The 14,569-nt window shown below is 40.9% G+C and overlaps 1 protein-coding gene across 1 annotated transcript in view; it reads right to left on the bottom strand.

Annotated features, from left to right (window-relative positions):
• The window catches only part of eif3ea (eukaryotic translation initiation factor 3, subunit E, a), a 29,692-nt gene extending 18,782 nt beyond the window's left edge, over nt 1-10,910 (bottom strand). The window contains exons 1-5 of the mRNA XM_062398855.1: nt 10,752-10,910; nt 9,052-9,169; nt 8,713-8,830; nt 5,494-5,536; nt 4,384-4,488 (exon numbers count right to left, since the gene is read on the bottom strand). Of these exons, the coding sequence (XP_062254839.1) occupies nt 4,384-4,488; nt 5,494-5,536; nt 8,713-8,830; nt 9,052-9,169; nt 10,752-10,841 (474 nt within the window). The 5' untranslated portion in view covers nt 10,842-10,910. The remainder of the gene's footprint in view (nt 1-4,383; nt 4,489-5,493; nt 5,537-8,712; nt 8,831-9,051; nt 9,170-10,751) is intronic.
• Nucleotides 10,911-14,569: the final 3,659 nt, after the last annotated feature.

The raw sequence follows: 14,569 nt of genomic DNA, 5'->3' as shown, positions 1-14,569 counted from the left end.
TCATGTCAGCCTGTATTAAAACATGCAATAGATTCATTCTGAGACTGAAGTAACACTTCAGTTCTGTGCTGGTTGTCAAAGTTCAACTTTTAGTGAACCTTCCATATAAAAGTATACTGTTTGCATTAGATTTTTTGCAAACTTAACTTAATTCATGAAGGAGATAATTGAAAGAAAATACCTACATTACCTTCAGCAACTCTCGACCACTCTGTCATTTTTTGCAAGGTAATTAGGCTGAAATATGAACTGATACTAACAAGAGACATCTTTGTGGAGATAATCACTGAAAAATGTCACAGGCTACTGTTTCTGATTTACAGAACAGGTTAAAACAAACAAAAAAGAATGGGTAATGAAAGACAGGTTGATAGTGCCTCTGAACCTATGGTCATAGGACTACACCCGAGGGCTCATGGGAAACTCTGTACCACAGCAGTCCACGATAACACCAAACTCCAGACACAGTGACATGAGTCAAGCAGGAAGTCAGGGTGGGTGTCTGCTGAGCGGCCAGAGAAACCTAGATGCTAACCACACACCCTCGTACGCCGACGGACAGCCACTGGAGTGGACTGTGAGACACGACAGATGTGCAAGTGGAGGAAACACTAAAAAAGAAACAGGTTTCCGCTGGAACCCCACAAATTGGTAAAATTATTCCGATATAAAAAGGGTTTTTCTTTTCAACTTGGCAAAGACCAGTTGCACTCCGACAACATTTCAGTGAACTGCTATAGTAAGAGACGATGGCAGGTAAGAGGAAAATGTTTGGAAAACTCTTGTGCTACTACCCAAAAGGAGAACATAGTAAGACAATGTGTTCATCTATCCAGTCAGAGTTCATTTTATTCCAGAGAATGACTAAGGCGGGTTCTGAATGACTTTTTTTTCACGAGTTCAGAAGTCACGGGAGAGATCAGGTTTATAACATGAGGAGAAAAGGCTAGCTACACTGCCAGGAGAAAGGTCAAAGTTTCATCTGTTTTGTTTTGTTTGTTAGTTTTTTCCCTCTTGGAAGTCCCTCCCTGCTACGTTTGGCTGACCTCCAGGTCATTATGGCAGCTTTCTACACACACACAGTCTGGCTTTCACTAGTGGCCACGCTAGAAAAGTTTCAATACCTGGGTTTTTCCAGCAGTTACCTTAAGTTTCCATTGGTTTGGGAAATGGGCACATTTTCGCTGAGTGACCAGCAACAATAAATTGACTGTGCTGGGGATTCGACAGGACACTCAATCTTTATTCTTAACATTCAATCCCTGCATTAAGTGATGATATGAATAAGTTGCTCTTTTCGGGCTAGGCCACACTGTAACAAGACCTGAGGCATGGATTTTGCAAGGCTGGCTTCCTTCGTTTAATTGACTGGGTTTCCCACGTTAAATGATTTTATGGAGCCTCACCTCTCCCATACGGTGGAGGGAGAGACAGACAATGGGCCTGTTAGGATGGGAGGTCCACAAAACACCAAAAAGAGGGGAGGGGGAGTGCAGTACACAGGCTCCCACTAATGAAATCCATTTCTACCTTTCCCCCCCTCATCTGAAAAGCCTCTTGTATTGTAGGGGGACGAAATAGATCTGTAGTTACAGAGCCTGATCTCGCTGGAACTGAAAATGAGGGGTCTAACAATTTGAGGGGTAAAAACTGAAAAACCTCCTCTATGCTCAGCATGCTGGACTATGAACAACATACCTCAATTAGAGCAATTTTGGTTTATTTAGACTGAGCTGCAAAGCCATAAACAACTACTGCTGGAAAAGGGAGACACATCCTTTGCTAACTTTTGAAGACTTTCCTTTAATGCCTGTTTGGGGGGGGGGGGGGGGGTTGGAAGTGGACAATTGGGTGAATTACTCTCGGATGCAACTCTTCCTTCTACACATTTGAGCAGATTGGTGAAAAAGCCATCAAATGGAGTACCCAACTGCTTTGGGTTAAGTGGGTTGTTTGTAGTGAAGTGAGTTCATCATTGTAGTGAGCCACTGCCAAGTTTTTCAGGAGAGGACACTCCAGCATACTGAATGTGCATGACTAGCCAGAGTCACTGACATCCGAAAGACAAGAGGCAACACAGTGCAGTATCAAATGGCAATTATAATAGGAACAAGAGATGGTCTTAATGTTTTTCACTCTAATGAATAGAAAAAATGTTGATCTTATTCTTGCCCATTCTTTCAGGGTTGGTTTTGGCACGAGTCCTGGCTTTACCGCAAAGCTAAATATTGAACCAAAGACAAACAAAAGCAAGAGGACAAGTGAGTGACACTGGGAAACCACTGACTATGCAGGCTGGTTCCACTGGTCATTATAGGCCATTCAGTTGACTTGAACTTACTAACACTTGATGCAAGATTACACCAAAACAGTGTAATCTTGAGATCCAAAAATTGCCTCTATTTCTGCTGTAAATCTGGTTTCGGTCTAAATGACACAATAACCCAAACAGGAAGGCACATACAAGCTTAAAGATTCACTGTAAATGATCTCATAGTTACCAAGTTGTTCACAGCGTTCAGCATCTTTACAATGTAGGTCTTTATTGTTGTCTTTGTTATATTTGTAGTTATTCATGGTGTTTTTCTAGGTTGTTTCTTTCGACTCACTTCGTCAAGATCATTGGTGACTTGTATATGGACGATCAACAAGTTAAGGGGACAGAACCTCGGAACATCTGCAGTTGCTGACTGAGACCCTCTTTATACTTTGGGCCTCTTGTTACCAAGCAAATGGTGCAAGTACAGATTATCTGTGTATCCATGTGTACAACAAAGCGTTTGGGAAACGATGATGTCACAGCTTTATTCTCACATGCCCACTGCTTCTTTGAGGAATAAGCATTAGCCAGAAACAGCAACAATGTTGGTTACGTGCGAATTTCTCTATGTTTGGTTTACACTGTATGGTCTTATTAAAAGATAGCAGGTACATTTATCATTACTGTATCAAATTACCAACATTTAGTGGTTTATGTCTCACCCAATATTACTTGGACCTGAGCTCACTGAGCAGGCTCTCAATGTTTTTCTCTAATATTTGCCGGATTGTTGATGTACAGTTAATTGCCAGCCCACATGCTTATTTGAGCGTTTGTAGATGTTGTGATCTCGTCAGAGATATTTCTAAAAACGAGGGTTGTGTTAACAATGTGTTTTTAAAACAAAAGGGAAAATATCTGTTCAAAAGAGTAACACAATAATAGTGTAGACTAGACATTAGTCCTCATCACGTTGTATTATTTGAAGGATGCACAATGGTTTAAATTAACTGGGGGGGGGGGGAACACTGGTTGTAGTCAACAGCACATCAGCACCTGCTAAAACATCTGGGGGTTGATAGGGTCTGTTACTCCAGAGATTTTGATGTCTCTAAAAATATGAATTGTAACAGAGAGAGATGCAGCTGCCTCTGCTATGGTCTACATCTTAGTTTTTCATGCTTGTACAGAGGATAAAGCTTAACAATCAAACTTGAAATAGCTTGATCATGAACTTGATCAATTGGTCAAATGTTTTGATTGAGGCTATGGAAACGTTTTCCAGCTTTTTTCATCGAGTTGAGCAGCAACTAGTCCAACTAACCATCCTCTACTCCTTTCTGCGGGAAAATGAAGAGAAACCACAAACTCCAGAACCCAGGCAAAAAGGCTCTTTGTTTATTTAGGAAATAGAGGGGTGAGCATGTGCACTAACAAGGTATTTTGCCAGCGCTCTCTGTGAACTGTAATTATCTTCCCCTGCAAAACATACTTTGGCATTATCTGTTTTTTGAAAACATTTGTCTAGGGAATTATTTAACCAAACAATTTTGTTTTCAAAAATCTGTCTTTATATTTCAGCTTATAATGTTAAATTTAGGAAAGAAAATTCACCCCCCCTCTCCATCCTAGAATCACCTTGCAAAATGTGTTGGACCCTCTTCCTGCTCAACAAGACATACCATGCACAACTAAGCACACCATATGCTCCGAAGTCGTGACAAGGGACTCTTGGCCACAGTACTCAAATCAATACACCGTCTACTGAGGCCCACCCCTTGAGAAAACTACAGACAGATTATGCAGTCCGCCACTGATCACTTGGCCCAGTTAAAGATCCTACTCAAGTCCTAGAGCAGCGGTCTCCTTCTTATACAGACGACGTGCAGTGAATTGAAGAGGCAATGACGTAAGCTGTTCAAATTCAATTACTTCTAAGTGTGCCTTTCTTGTCCTGTACAAGCATTTGCCTTCTGACGAATCATAAAGTGCGTATGACAGTTTATAATGAAGGATAATAAAACACTAGAGATACTCTGTTAAGTGAGGTAAGGTGTACAGCTATCAACAAACATCTCCATTAATGTTTACTGGTGTTGGATGTGTGTGTGATAAAAACTTACCAAGACGCGGAAGAAGTAAAGGTACTCTGCAGCACCCGAGTAGTTTCCACACTCGTACTGGAACTTGGCGTATCTGTACAGTGTGTCCAAATACTCCTGACGAAACTTCAAGAGAAATACAAGTATATCGATGTCACAAACAGAAAATGTGAATCATTGCCAGACCAAGTCAGACAATACATGAGCATATTTTCAATCGAAACATTGTGCTTCCTTGGTTATTTAATGCAGCTCTTGTGTTGAAGGAAATTCCACTTTTGTGTCATATCTGTTGGTGTTTCCATCAGGCTTAGGGTGCTTATTAACTACTAATAAATGAAACCAAATTATTTAGATAGCTGTAAGTAAATAGAAAATCAAATTTTAATGTCAGATTTATCCGTAGTAGTGACAGTTTCCCTGCTGTGGTGGCACACCAGTGCTAAATGAATATAGAGTAAACACTGCTGTATCATATCAGTGGTATTTTGCCATGGTGAGAGAAAATGTAACTTTTGCAACAAATCGGCCAAGAAGTGGTCATGTGAACTAAATTAGCAATGTATAAATATATATAGGGCTATCATTTCAAGCCTACGGTTCTTCCTATATTTAACCGTCCTTCCTGCTGTCCGGTATCTCAGGGCAACGTGTATTGACACCAGGCCCATTCACTTAGGTTCAGTATAACTGACAGGCAACGAGTGCTCCAGGCCGCCCAAGCCTTTCCCACAGCAGGCTGTGGGGCCCTGAGCCTGGGCTGTGTGGAGGTGCACTGAGGACAGCATGCAGGTCAGCGGGATACCGGAGTGGGAGGGGACCGACGGAGGGGAGGGTAAGAAGCCAAACATCATGGTAAATATAGAACCTCCGGCATTCTTGCGGCTCTATCCATGAGTCTCGAGCTACTCCGTTTATTCTTAACAATTCACCACAGAATGTAAATGTCCGCAGAATTTGTGCAAGCAACTGCAAACCCTGAAAATGAGTTAAGGGTTTTGGGAAGTACTTCTGCATTTCCCTACTCAGCCTGCCCCTCCCACTTTACCCCTAGAACAACCATGGGTTCACATAAAAGCCATGGGAAATTGCAGTGAAGAAGTGAGGTGTCATCAAATCAGGCCAACTTACGTTATGTTTTTCTGCCAAATAGTCAAAGAGCATTCGTCCATCTCTGCAAAAAAAAAAGCAAGACAGTTCCTGTAGTTAGAGTACATTTAACTTGAGTCGCTGTTTGGCTGACTTCCTGGTGTTTGGAGGCCCATTCAGGTATATTTTTCCACTTCTGGACTAAATCAAACCATTTCACTTTTAAAACAGTGTGATGGGCTGTTTATTACATTTGGTTTGGCTACTACAAATCTATACTAGCCATGTCTAACAAATTATGTCTGCTGAATAATGTGAATACAGATTTCTCAGAACAGCCCTTGAGTCTCTATGACTTTGTCAAAACAAAGGAATGCTCTGGTGTTTCTTAACCATTTTATTCCAACAGCATTTAACAACTTTGCCTCTGAGCTAAAATCTTGGAATTTGTGCAGACACCACACTGAAACTACGTGTCATTTTAGACTAGTTGCATTTTTTGAATTTGAAAGTAAGAGTGCATTTGCTGGCTTGGGCTATGTGTGTTTAGTGAATTTCATTTAGACTGCTGTAGATTTCTGCACCACATTAGGAAAAGTTGTCTCCTGCTTGGGGACTAATGAAGGACAGACTTATGAATTACATCCCTGTTGTCTGGTGGTGTGTCACTCTGTTGTCCTGATAATACGTATGAGCCACTCACTTTCCAGATATGTCAGTACCATAACGTCATTACGGATAAAACTCAAGAAGTACTGGGGCTGCTCAATTAAATCGAAATATAATCGTGATTACGATTATGGGGTCAAACGATCTCCAAACTACTATAATCGAGGCGAAACGATTATTTGGCATTTTTTTCGAAAGAGACAAGCATGTGCAATTCAGTCCTTCCCCCAAAGCATTCAGCGGCCCAGCTCTCACTCTCAAGCAGCAGTAAAGTGAAGGAGGCGAGTTGGTGATAGGCAGTGAAAAAAAGCGCGAGAAGAAAAGCAGGGAGGGCAGCAGCAGACCATGTAGCGGCCGCGCCGCGCATTGCTATTCTCCAGCGCGTTCCCTCCTGGCTGTTCAGACCGGTCAGACCGGATCCTCATTTCTCCGCGCCGGTCAGTCGGTCAAAGAGTGTTAGGGTTGCCATCATTAACGGTTTGAATAACCGGGCACTGATATCCTGGTTTCACGGAGTAATATGACACGCAGACGTCCTCAGTGTTTACCGGAACCGGAAGTGATGAAAAAATAAAGCATAGACTTCAGATTAAGGGCACATATTAATAATCGTGATTTTTATAATGTCCAAAATAATCGTGATTGTGATTTTTTTCATAATTGAGCAGCCCTAAGAAGAACAGCAAAATTTAATCTATGTGGGTTTGTTTATTGTTGAAAATAGAAACATGAACCTTGGCCTTATAGCTGGAAACATGAGACCAATTCAGTGCATGACCGTACTTTGGTTACTCTTTCAATTGCACTAAACCAAATTGCCTTAGTGATTGAGAAAGTTGTATTTTTTGTTTAAACTGATGCACACTTCTAGACTACAGTGCTCTATAAAAGTCCAAGAAATTCTATTTTTTATATATTAGATGTTACAGGAAACCAACTAACCACCAGCACAACCTTTAGTTTAATAATTAAGTTAATCAAATGAAGAAAATAACGATAAATCTAAACATTCCACGCAACCTGGATCCAAACAAAAAACTGCTCAGCATAATTATAACACCTTCCACTTCATTACCAATTCTTTTTAAAACAGCTAATCACCTGTATATGAAGAAACATTTTCATAAATAACAATTAAGTGAATTTTTTCCCATATAATTGCATTTTCAAGAGTTTAAAATACATATTTAAAAATATTTACTATATGGCAACTTTTTCGAATTCTTAATTTATTTTCTGTTCACATTGTGATGATCAAATAAGTGTGTGATTGGTATCACCCTTTTAAACAGATTTAAACCTCCTTAACGTTAGCTCTGCTATGTCAAGCCTTAAACCCACTTTTGGCTAATCATTGTTTTACTTTGGGGTAATTTAGCTTCTTCTTTCTGTTGAGCAAAAAAGGTCTTGCATCCACATAATGTCATTTACAGATTATACATTTCTTTGAAAATCATACTGGGGATGGGCTAATATAACAATATGTGCACTTGGACACAAAATATCTTACATTTAAAATGTAGATGAGACCCTGATGCTGAGATGTACAACAAGAGGGACCTGTTCACAGAAAAGCAGCGGTACTGCCACATTCTGCACTGAAAAAGTCAAGGAGCCAACAGCAGCAGGTTGACAAAAAAGTGGTCTTAATGCTTTAAAGGGATAGTTCACCCGAAAATTGACTCTCATTGTCCACTCACCACTATGCCAATGGAGGGGTGGGTAAATAGTTTGAGTCCACTAAACACTTCTGGGGTCTCAAGGGTAAACAGTGTTGCAGTCAAATCCAGTACAATTGAAGTAACTGGTGATACATGTTTCAAACATAAAAAACACAGGAAGAAAACATTACGCCTCGGTACTGCTCATGTGGTGTCATCCAAGTGTCCTGAAGCCTCGACATTAATATTTGACTCAAAATGGCTGCATTTACACCATGTATTTGTATTGGATTAGGCTGCAGCACTGTTTACCCCTATAGAGCTTTGTGGACTCAAACACTTCACCCACCCCTGCATCGGCACAGTGGTGTGTAGAATGTGTGACTTTTTTCACTTTGTATTCACTTTTCAGTGCACTATCCCTTTAACAAGTTCCTCAAACAAATTGGATCCCAAATCATTGATCACCCTAATGACCCTCATAATCTATGGTGTGTAATGATGATATTCTGTTTATAGATATAATAAAATGATGCTTGTTTTCTGGCTTCAGTAGTTTTCAAAATAACGCGTTGTCAGGCACATCGGCCTTCTGGCTAACCACTCAATAAAAGTACGGAGGACAATAGGTTATATTACCCGGTGAAAAGCTTTATGGATCTGTGTGTGTTAAGCCAAATGGACAGAGCATGGAGGTTAGTGTCTTTTTACTTATGTCTTTGCTCAGCTAAAGCACTGACATGGCTGAACGCCTTATTAAATTCTATGGACACAAAATACAAAGTCCCTCTACAATACTGATTTGCAGTCTACTGTTTAAAATAACAGGTTTTAAACATCTTTGAATAATGGGAAGTACAGCAAGCAATTTCACATCTTAGATATATTCATTTTCAGGATAATAAGGAGGAAGAAAAATAAGGAACTTTACCTGGTGGACTGCATCTGCCTTGTGGTCTCGGGGTCCTCAAACATTTTCACAATGGGCTCGGTCTCTGACTGCAGCTGCTTGAGCTGGGCCACCACCTCTGTCCTCTTCTCCCTCAGAGCTAACACAGGGAGGATAAGAGTCATTAGCTACTGCAACAACATATTCATGGTGTGTGTGACACCTGCACTGAAAATGCAGTAAAACCATATTTTAATGTTAAATCAATTCTGAGTGGAGTATGTGGTGTAGGGCAGCGGGCCTTTAGGATGTATGTTATGATGTGTTCGGGCAGGAAAAATGTGAATGAGAAATGTATTAAGACCAAGCGTCAACACTTACTTTGGGGAATTTCCTTATCAAGGAAAAGGCTCCTGTACACATCCATGGCAAAGTCCACCATGTTTGTATCACTGAGGAGGTCCAGTTTTCCATGAAGCAGCTCCTGCTCATTGTAGATCTAAGAAACAGTCGGTAATAGAAAACAATGATGGGAGGAAGAGGTTGGGGGTGGGGGTTGTACAATATTATTATTTGACCAGGAGGTCCTGACTAAATAAAGCCATTTTCAAACATGAACTGTGGAAAATGTCCCCACAATGGGATCGAGACGTTGTCCTGAGTTTGCCTTTCACAAGTGAACAATGCAACATGATATTCTCTGGTCAGACGCGTACAAAACACTGAAATGCCAGGAGCGAGGGGATCCACCGCATGCAGGATGTAACCTATACATTTTGCTGCAGGGATCATGTGCTTTTATTTAAGGTATATCCTCCAGAGTATCTCTGTATAATAAATCTGCTGTATTCTCACATGGGCTCACTTTTTAACTGCAGGATGACATGAGAAACTCCGGAGAATGTCTGCAGCCACTGACTTGGACATTTGTGTTGTCACATACAGCCCCGGCCTATAATTTCCAGAAATTATCCAGAGTTCAAAGCATGTTTGAAAACAGCTTAACAAAAATTGCTGCCTAGCATTTTTTTTATCTTTCATAATTTACAAGGCACAAATTGTTGTGTAGATAATGGGTTTTCAACCAGTTTTTCCATTCATCCCTAAATGTGGAGCCTGAACTCCCGAGGCCTATGTGCACTGTATCACCCTATAAAAGCTAAAGCGTGTATACATCTCTCATTTTATGTTGTTTCAATGCTCACATGGATGTGCCACAATGATATGCTGGCTATGATTTATGCAAAAATTATGTCTTTGTCGGCAACTGAATTCACTCTCGTGTAAGCTTGCTATGGTTAGCCAATGCTAACATGTTTCAGAGATCCTGTCGTAGTAGTGGAATAAATATGTTATAAGCCGTGTTGAATAGATGAAAGTGGATCTGATCAACACTTCCCAACTATAACTTTAACATATATTCAATAACATTGATGTTATTAATATCATTAATATGTATTGAGGGTTAGCTTCGCCTGGGTGAGCATTGTTCTGAGCATGTAGGTCTCCTTTGGGCAGAAAAATCGCTGACTGCGGTGTGATCTGTTAATAAAATGGAGTCACGTGTTTGGAGAAACCATCTGAGAACAACATACAATTATAACGTGTTGGAACACCACATTTCTTAGGTTTTATTTCTACTGTAAGAGTGAGGCAGCGTGTGGCCGATTTTTCTAAAGCCACTCACAGTGCACAACCACTACTTCCGGCAGTGTGATTTTCAGTGGAAACTTTTATAAATTCTTCCGGTTTAATGAGTAGTGCGCCACTTCCTATCAGTCTGCCTTGAACACGTATAATCGTGACACACATTAAACACCGCTTATATGTTCGAGTAAATTATGATATACGGTTACATAACATGTTTTATATATCTGTCGAGGGTGGCGCGCTTTTCCGTTTTAATTTGAAGGCCAGAATAAGGACTTCCGGTTACATACGCGTGAGCGCTTTACACAGCTGCAGAAAATGTGACCCAGCATATAGCGCGCGTGGCTTCCATCGCCCCTTAAAACCCACTATTTTCTCCTAAAATAAACTAAAACACGAAGCGGAGTGTTTATGTGTCGATATGGTCGTACCTCTTTGACAGACAGGAACTCCAGCAGAGGAAAAACGAGATGACGGTCTAAAAAGTGGGCAATTTTGGTGGTGAGGTCGTATTCCGCCATCTTTGCTCCGTCGAAAGGGAAGCGGAAGTGTGATGCAGCTGAATACAGAGGGAGGGACCAATCAGAGACGCCTTCAGGATCCTCGATAATTCATATAATGTGATGCTGATTTTAGACTGCTGTTAGATAGATAGATAGATAGATAGATAGATAGATAGATAGATTAATAGATAGATAGATAGATAGATAGATAGATAGATAGATAGATAGATAGATAGATAGATAGATAGATAGATAGATAGATAGATAGATAGATAGATAGATGGGTAGATAGACAGACATATTTAAATTAAATCATGTTTAATCAAATTAATTTCCAATGTTTTTTGCAGTGTTCAGTACCCATTAATGTTGTGGCTCAGTGACTTTATTCATTTCTTAATCCATTCCTCAGAAGTGTAAAACGTTGGTGACATGATGGTGTTGACTTTATAAACAGAGATAGCTGTGATGAAGTTTTGAGTTTGTGTGCATTCTGTCTTTTAAGATACTTGACAGGTAGGTTGGAAAACTTGCCAGTTCCTCAATGTGTATTTGGGCATTGTCAGTTTCTTCATGTCATACCAGATTTGTTTGTCGTTTCTAGAATATAGCTCTGCTTGCATGTTTATGCTCATTGTTGTGCTGCAGAATACATTTGGGACTTACTGATCAGATGCCTCCCTGATTGCCTGATTAATAAAAAAATCTTCAATACCTCAACCTGTGTTTTTTGGTCTTGGAGAAGGATGCACGACTGTGACTTTTAAACCTTTCAAAATTCTCATAATTTAATTTGGGTCATTGAAATGGTTAATTTATGAGAGGGATCCAAGTGAAGGTTTTGTTGAATGTGAAAACGTAGGCTTTCCTCCAGGCACCACCGATATTCCTCTTAAAAGCCAGTATGTGACTTTTTTATGAGACTAAAACCACCTTAGGGCAAATGTAGTCACCAAGAACCCACACTTACACCAGCCAGCTAAACCTGAATGAAAACAACCAGATCATTTCCAATCATTTAACTTTTCCACAAGTTTAGAATGTCGTCTCTGTGCATATGAACCATCCTCTTTCCCTCCCCCTCAATTTCAGAAGCTGCCTCGTAAAGGTACCCATGTGTTGACCATATACCAGACCAATAACAGCCAATATCAGCTACTAAATGACCCCTTTGGAATAGGTTTCTCTACGACTGTCTTGCATCCTCACACAATTCTGCCCTTGTTACTGCGGTGTTCTCTCTCCTCCGCTCTCACTTCTCCCTGCTGCCTGACAGCAGGTAGAAATGAGTCATAAACAGACACCACTCACCACGGCCAGATGCTGTTTTACTGGGTGCTTCTGACACAGTCAGCCCCGGCTCAGTGGCAGCTCCCTTTAATATAAAAAAATAAGACAGAAACCACAGCTTCTACTGCTGAAGCCTCCTTTGTGTTCACTTTACCGTTCACTGTTACTCTTGTGCATTCCTGCACACTATTTTAAGTACATGTATTTTAATTAATTAGGGCCAAAGCACCTACGGTGGGAGGCCCTATCGTATTTCTAAGGATTTGTATTTCCCTTTTGGGCTTTTTCAGGGCTTAGACATGCTCAAATTCCTACCATAGTTTGCAGGAAATTCAAAACCCCAAAAAGTGAGTAATTTGAAATGGGCATGGCCAAATGGCTTAACAGCGCAAGCCATTTGGCCATGCCCATTTAGATTGCTTAGATTGCTAAGGAACACAAAACGCACAAAACGCAACAGGAAGCCCGCCATTTTGGATTCAGTAGCCATTTTGGCCGTTTTCTGAATTTTTTTTTTGACGTACTTGTCCCAGGGTTTTCATCACATACACTTCATATGGACATGAGTGTCATCACAACAAGATGGAGATATAAACTACCTTGAATTTCGAGATTTCCTCTCACAGTGTGATCATGGCATGGCGTAAAATTTTGATTACACGCCTTCAAAACACGATATTCTGTATCTCAGACATACATGGTGCAATCGACTCCAAACTAGACATGTAAGACAAGACGGCCTGATGACATCTACACAGAAATTATGAATAAAAATCACAGCGCCCCCTGGTGGCAACTGGAAATGTCTGGTTTTTGGAACATCTTACACTTGGAAGTACTCCTCCTCAACACTGACTACAACCATGTCAAACTGTTTCAAAAATGTCTCTAGAAATTGATAATGGCAAAGATTACTGTGACTTTTCGTCAAACGCCATATTAGTGACATGGCGTCAAAGTTCATCAATTCGCCGTTAAACACGAAATTGCTGTAACTTCAGTGTTAATGCTAAAGTCTCCCTCAAAATACATTTGTGTAACAACAGCACCCCCCTGAAGATGTTTATATGGTTTTAAGGAATGGGCGTGACAAAATAGCTGACTAGCGCCCATTCAAGTGAAGCCTTCAAGACTTCAGCTTCTGGGAATGTCATCTCAACAAGATGGAGATATAAACTACCTTGGTATATATGATTTCATCATGACATTTTGATGATTCGCCAAAAAAAGGAATTTATTTTCTCTCCTCTGTGCATTGTTCTGTGCAATCTCAAACCTCATTCACACATTCACAGTTTGCTTTAATGTCAACGTGTCAGTGATGTTACAATCCTTTGATGTCTTAGATGCAAAGATGAAAGATTTATACAATCTGAAGAGAGAAAAGAGTGTTTTTGACCTGAACAGATCTATAAGTCTAGCCTGACGTTGTCAGACTCACAATTCTAGTCAGAATGTGAGTCTGAGACCGCTCCATCGGGCTGTGATTATGGGGCGTGTTTCAACTGACCAGGAATACAATTCCTCTTCGCTCAATTGGATAGACCTACAACCAATCAGAGCAACGTAGTATGTGACGTATGTTAAGCGATGCCGAAGCGACTCTTCAGCGCAGCGTCAAGCCTTAAATAACAGCTGGCTCCCATCCACTCCCCTGTTAAAACTTTGTGCGGGTCACACCGGAGGCTGAAGCACAGCGCTGCACCAAGGCTGCCTCGCGCCGTGCAGCGATCGTTTCATCGTCGAGTCTATTTTTTGCGCTTGACTCGAGTGTATCGCACCAGGAAACACACTGAAAAACGATCTTAAACTATATCGATGACATATTTTGTCATCCCATACTTTGAAGTCCCCTTCTGTTGTCCTGGAGTTTTAATTTGACCAATGATCCCCCTCTGCCCATCCACTACAGCCACACAAGCAGTGATGCAGATACAAAGAGAGAGAGGGGGGGGGGGGACTACGTATTCTCCACATAGGCTTGAGTGGAGAATACGTAATTTACCCTCGACACCCGACATTTAACGGAGCAAACAGCAGAGAAGTTCTTCAACATGGATGATATTCAATTTATAATTGAAGTGGAGAAGTACAGTGAGTTGTATGATCCTCGTAAACATGTTGTATAAAGACAACACCAAGAAAGACAAATGTTGGGACGCTGTTGCTTAATGTCGGAGCAACAAGTAAGTATATGCTTTTAATCTACTGGATCAACGGGTGATATTATTAGCGCTGCTCGGCGGTTCAGCGTCGCTTCAGTGTCCGGTGTGAACAGCCAAGCGCCGGCACGATAGGGATTAGCGCGGTGCTTTGGCGTCGCCTCCACGTTCTCTGTTCCTCTTTCAAAATGAATGCGCTGTCGACGTCTTCTAAAACAGACTCAATAGCAGCATCTACACATCTCAGCTCTCCAGCGGCAGGCATGTTTGTTGAAAACGAATTCAACCCAAGGG

This window comes from Platichthys flesus, chromosome 11 (assembly GCF_949316205.1).
Source record: "Platichthys flesus chromosome 11, fPlaFle2.1, whole genome shotgun sequence".
Taxonomy (NCBI): domain Eukaryota; kingdom Metazoa; phylum Chordata; class Actinopteri; order Pleuronectiformes; family Pleuronectidae; genus Platichthys; species Platichthys flesus.
Note: the sequence above shows the minus strand (reverse complement) of the source record. Positions and strands in the feature narration are given on the sequence as shown.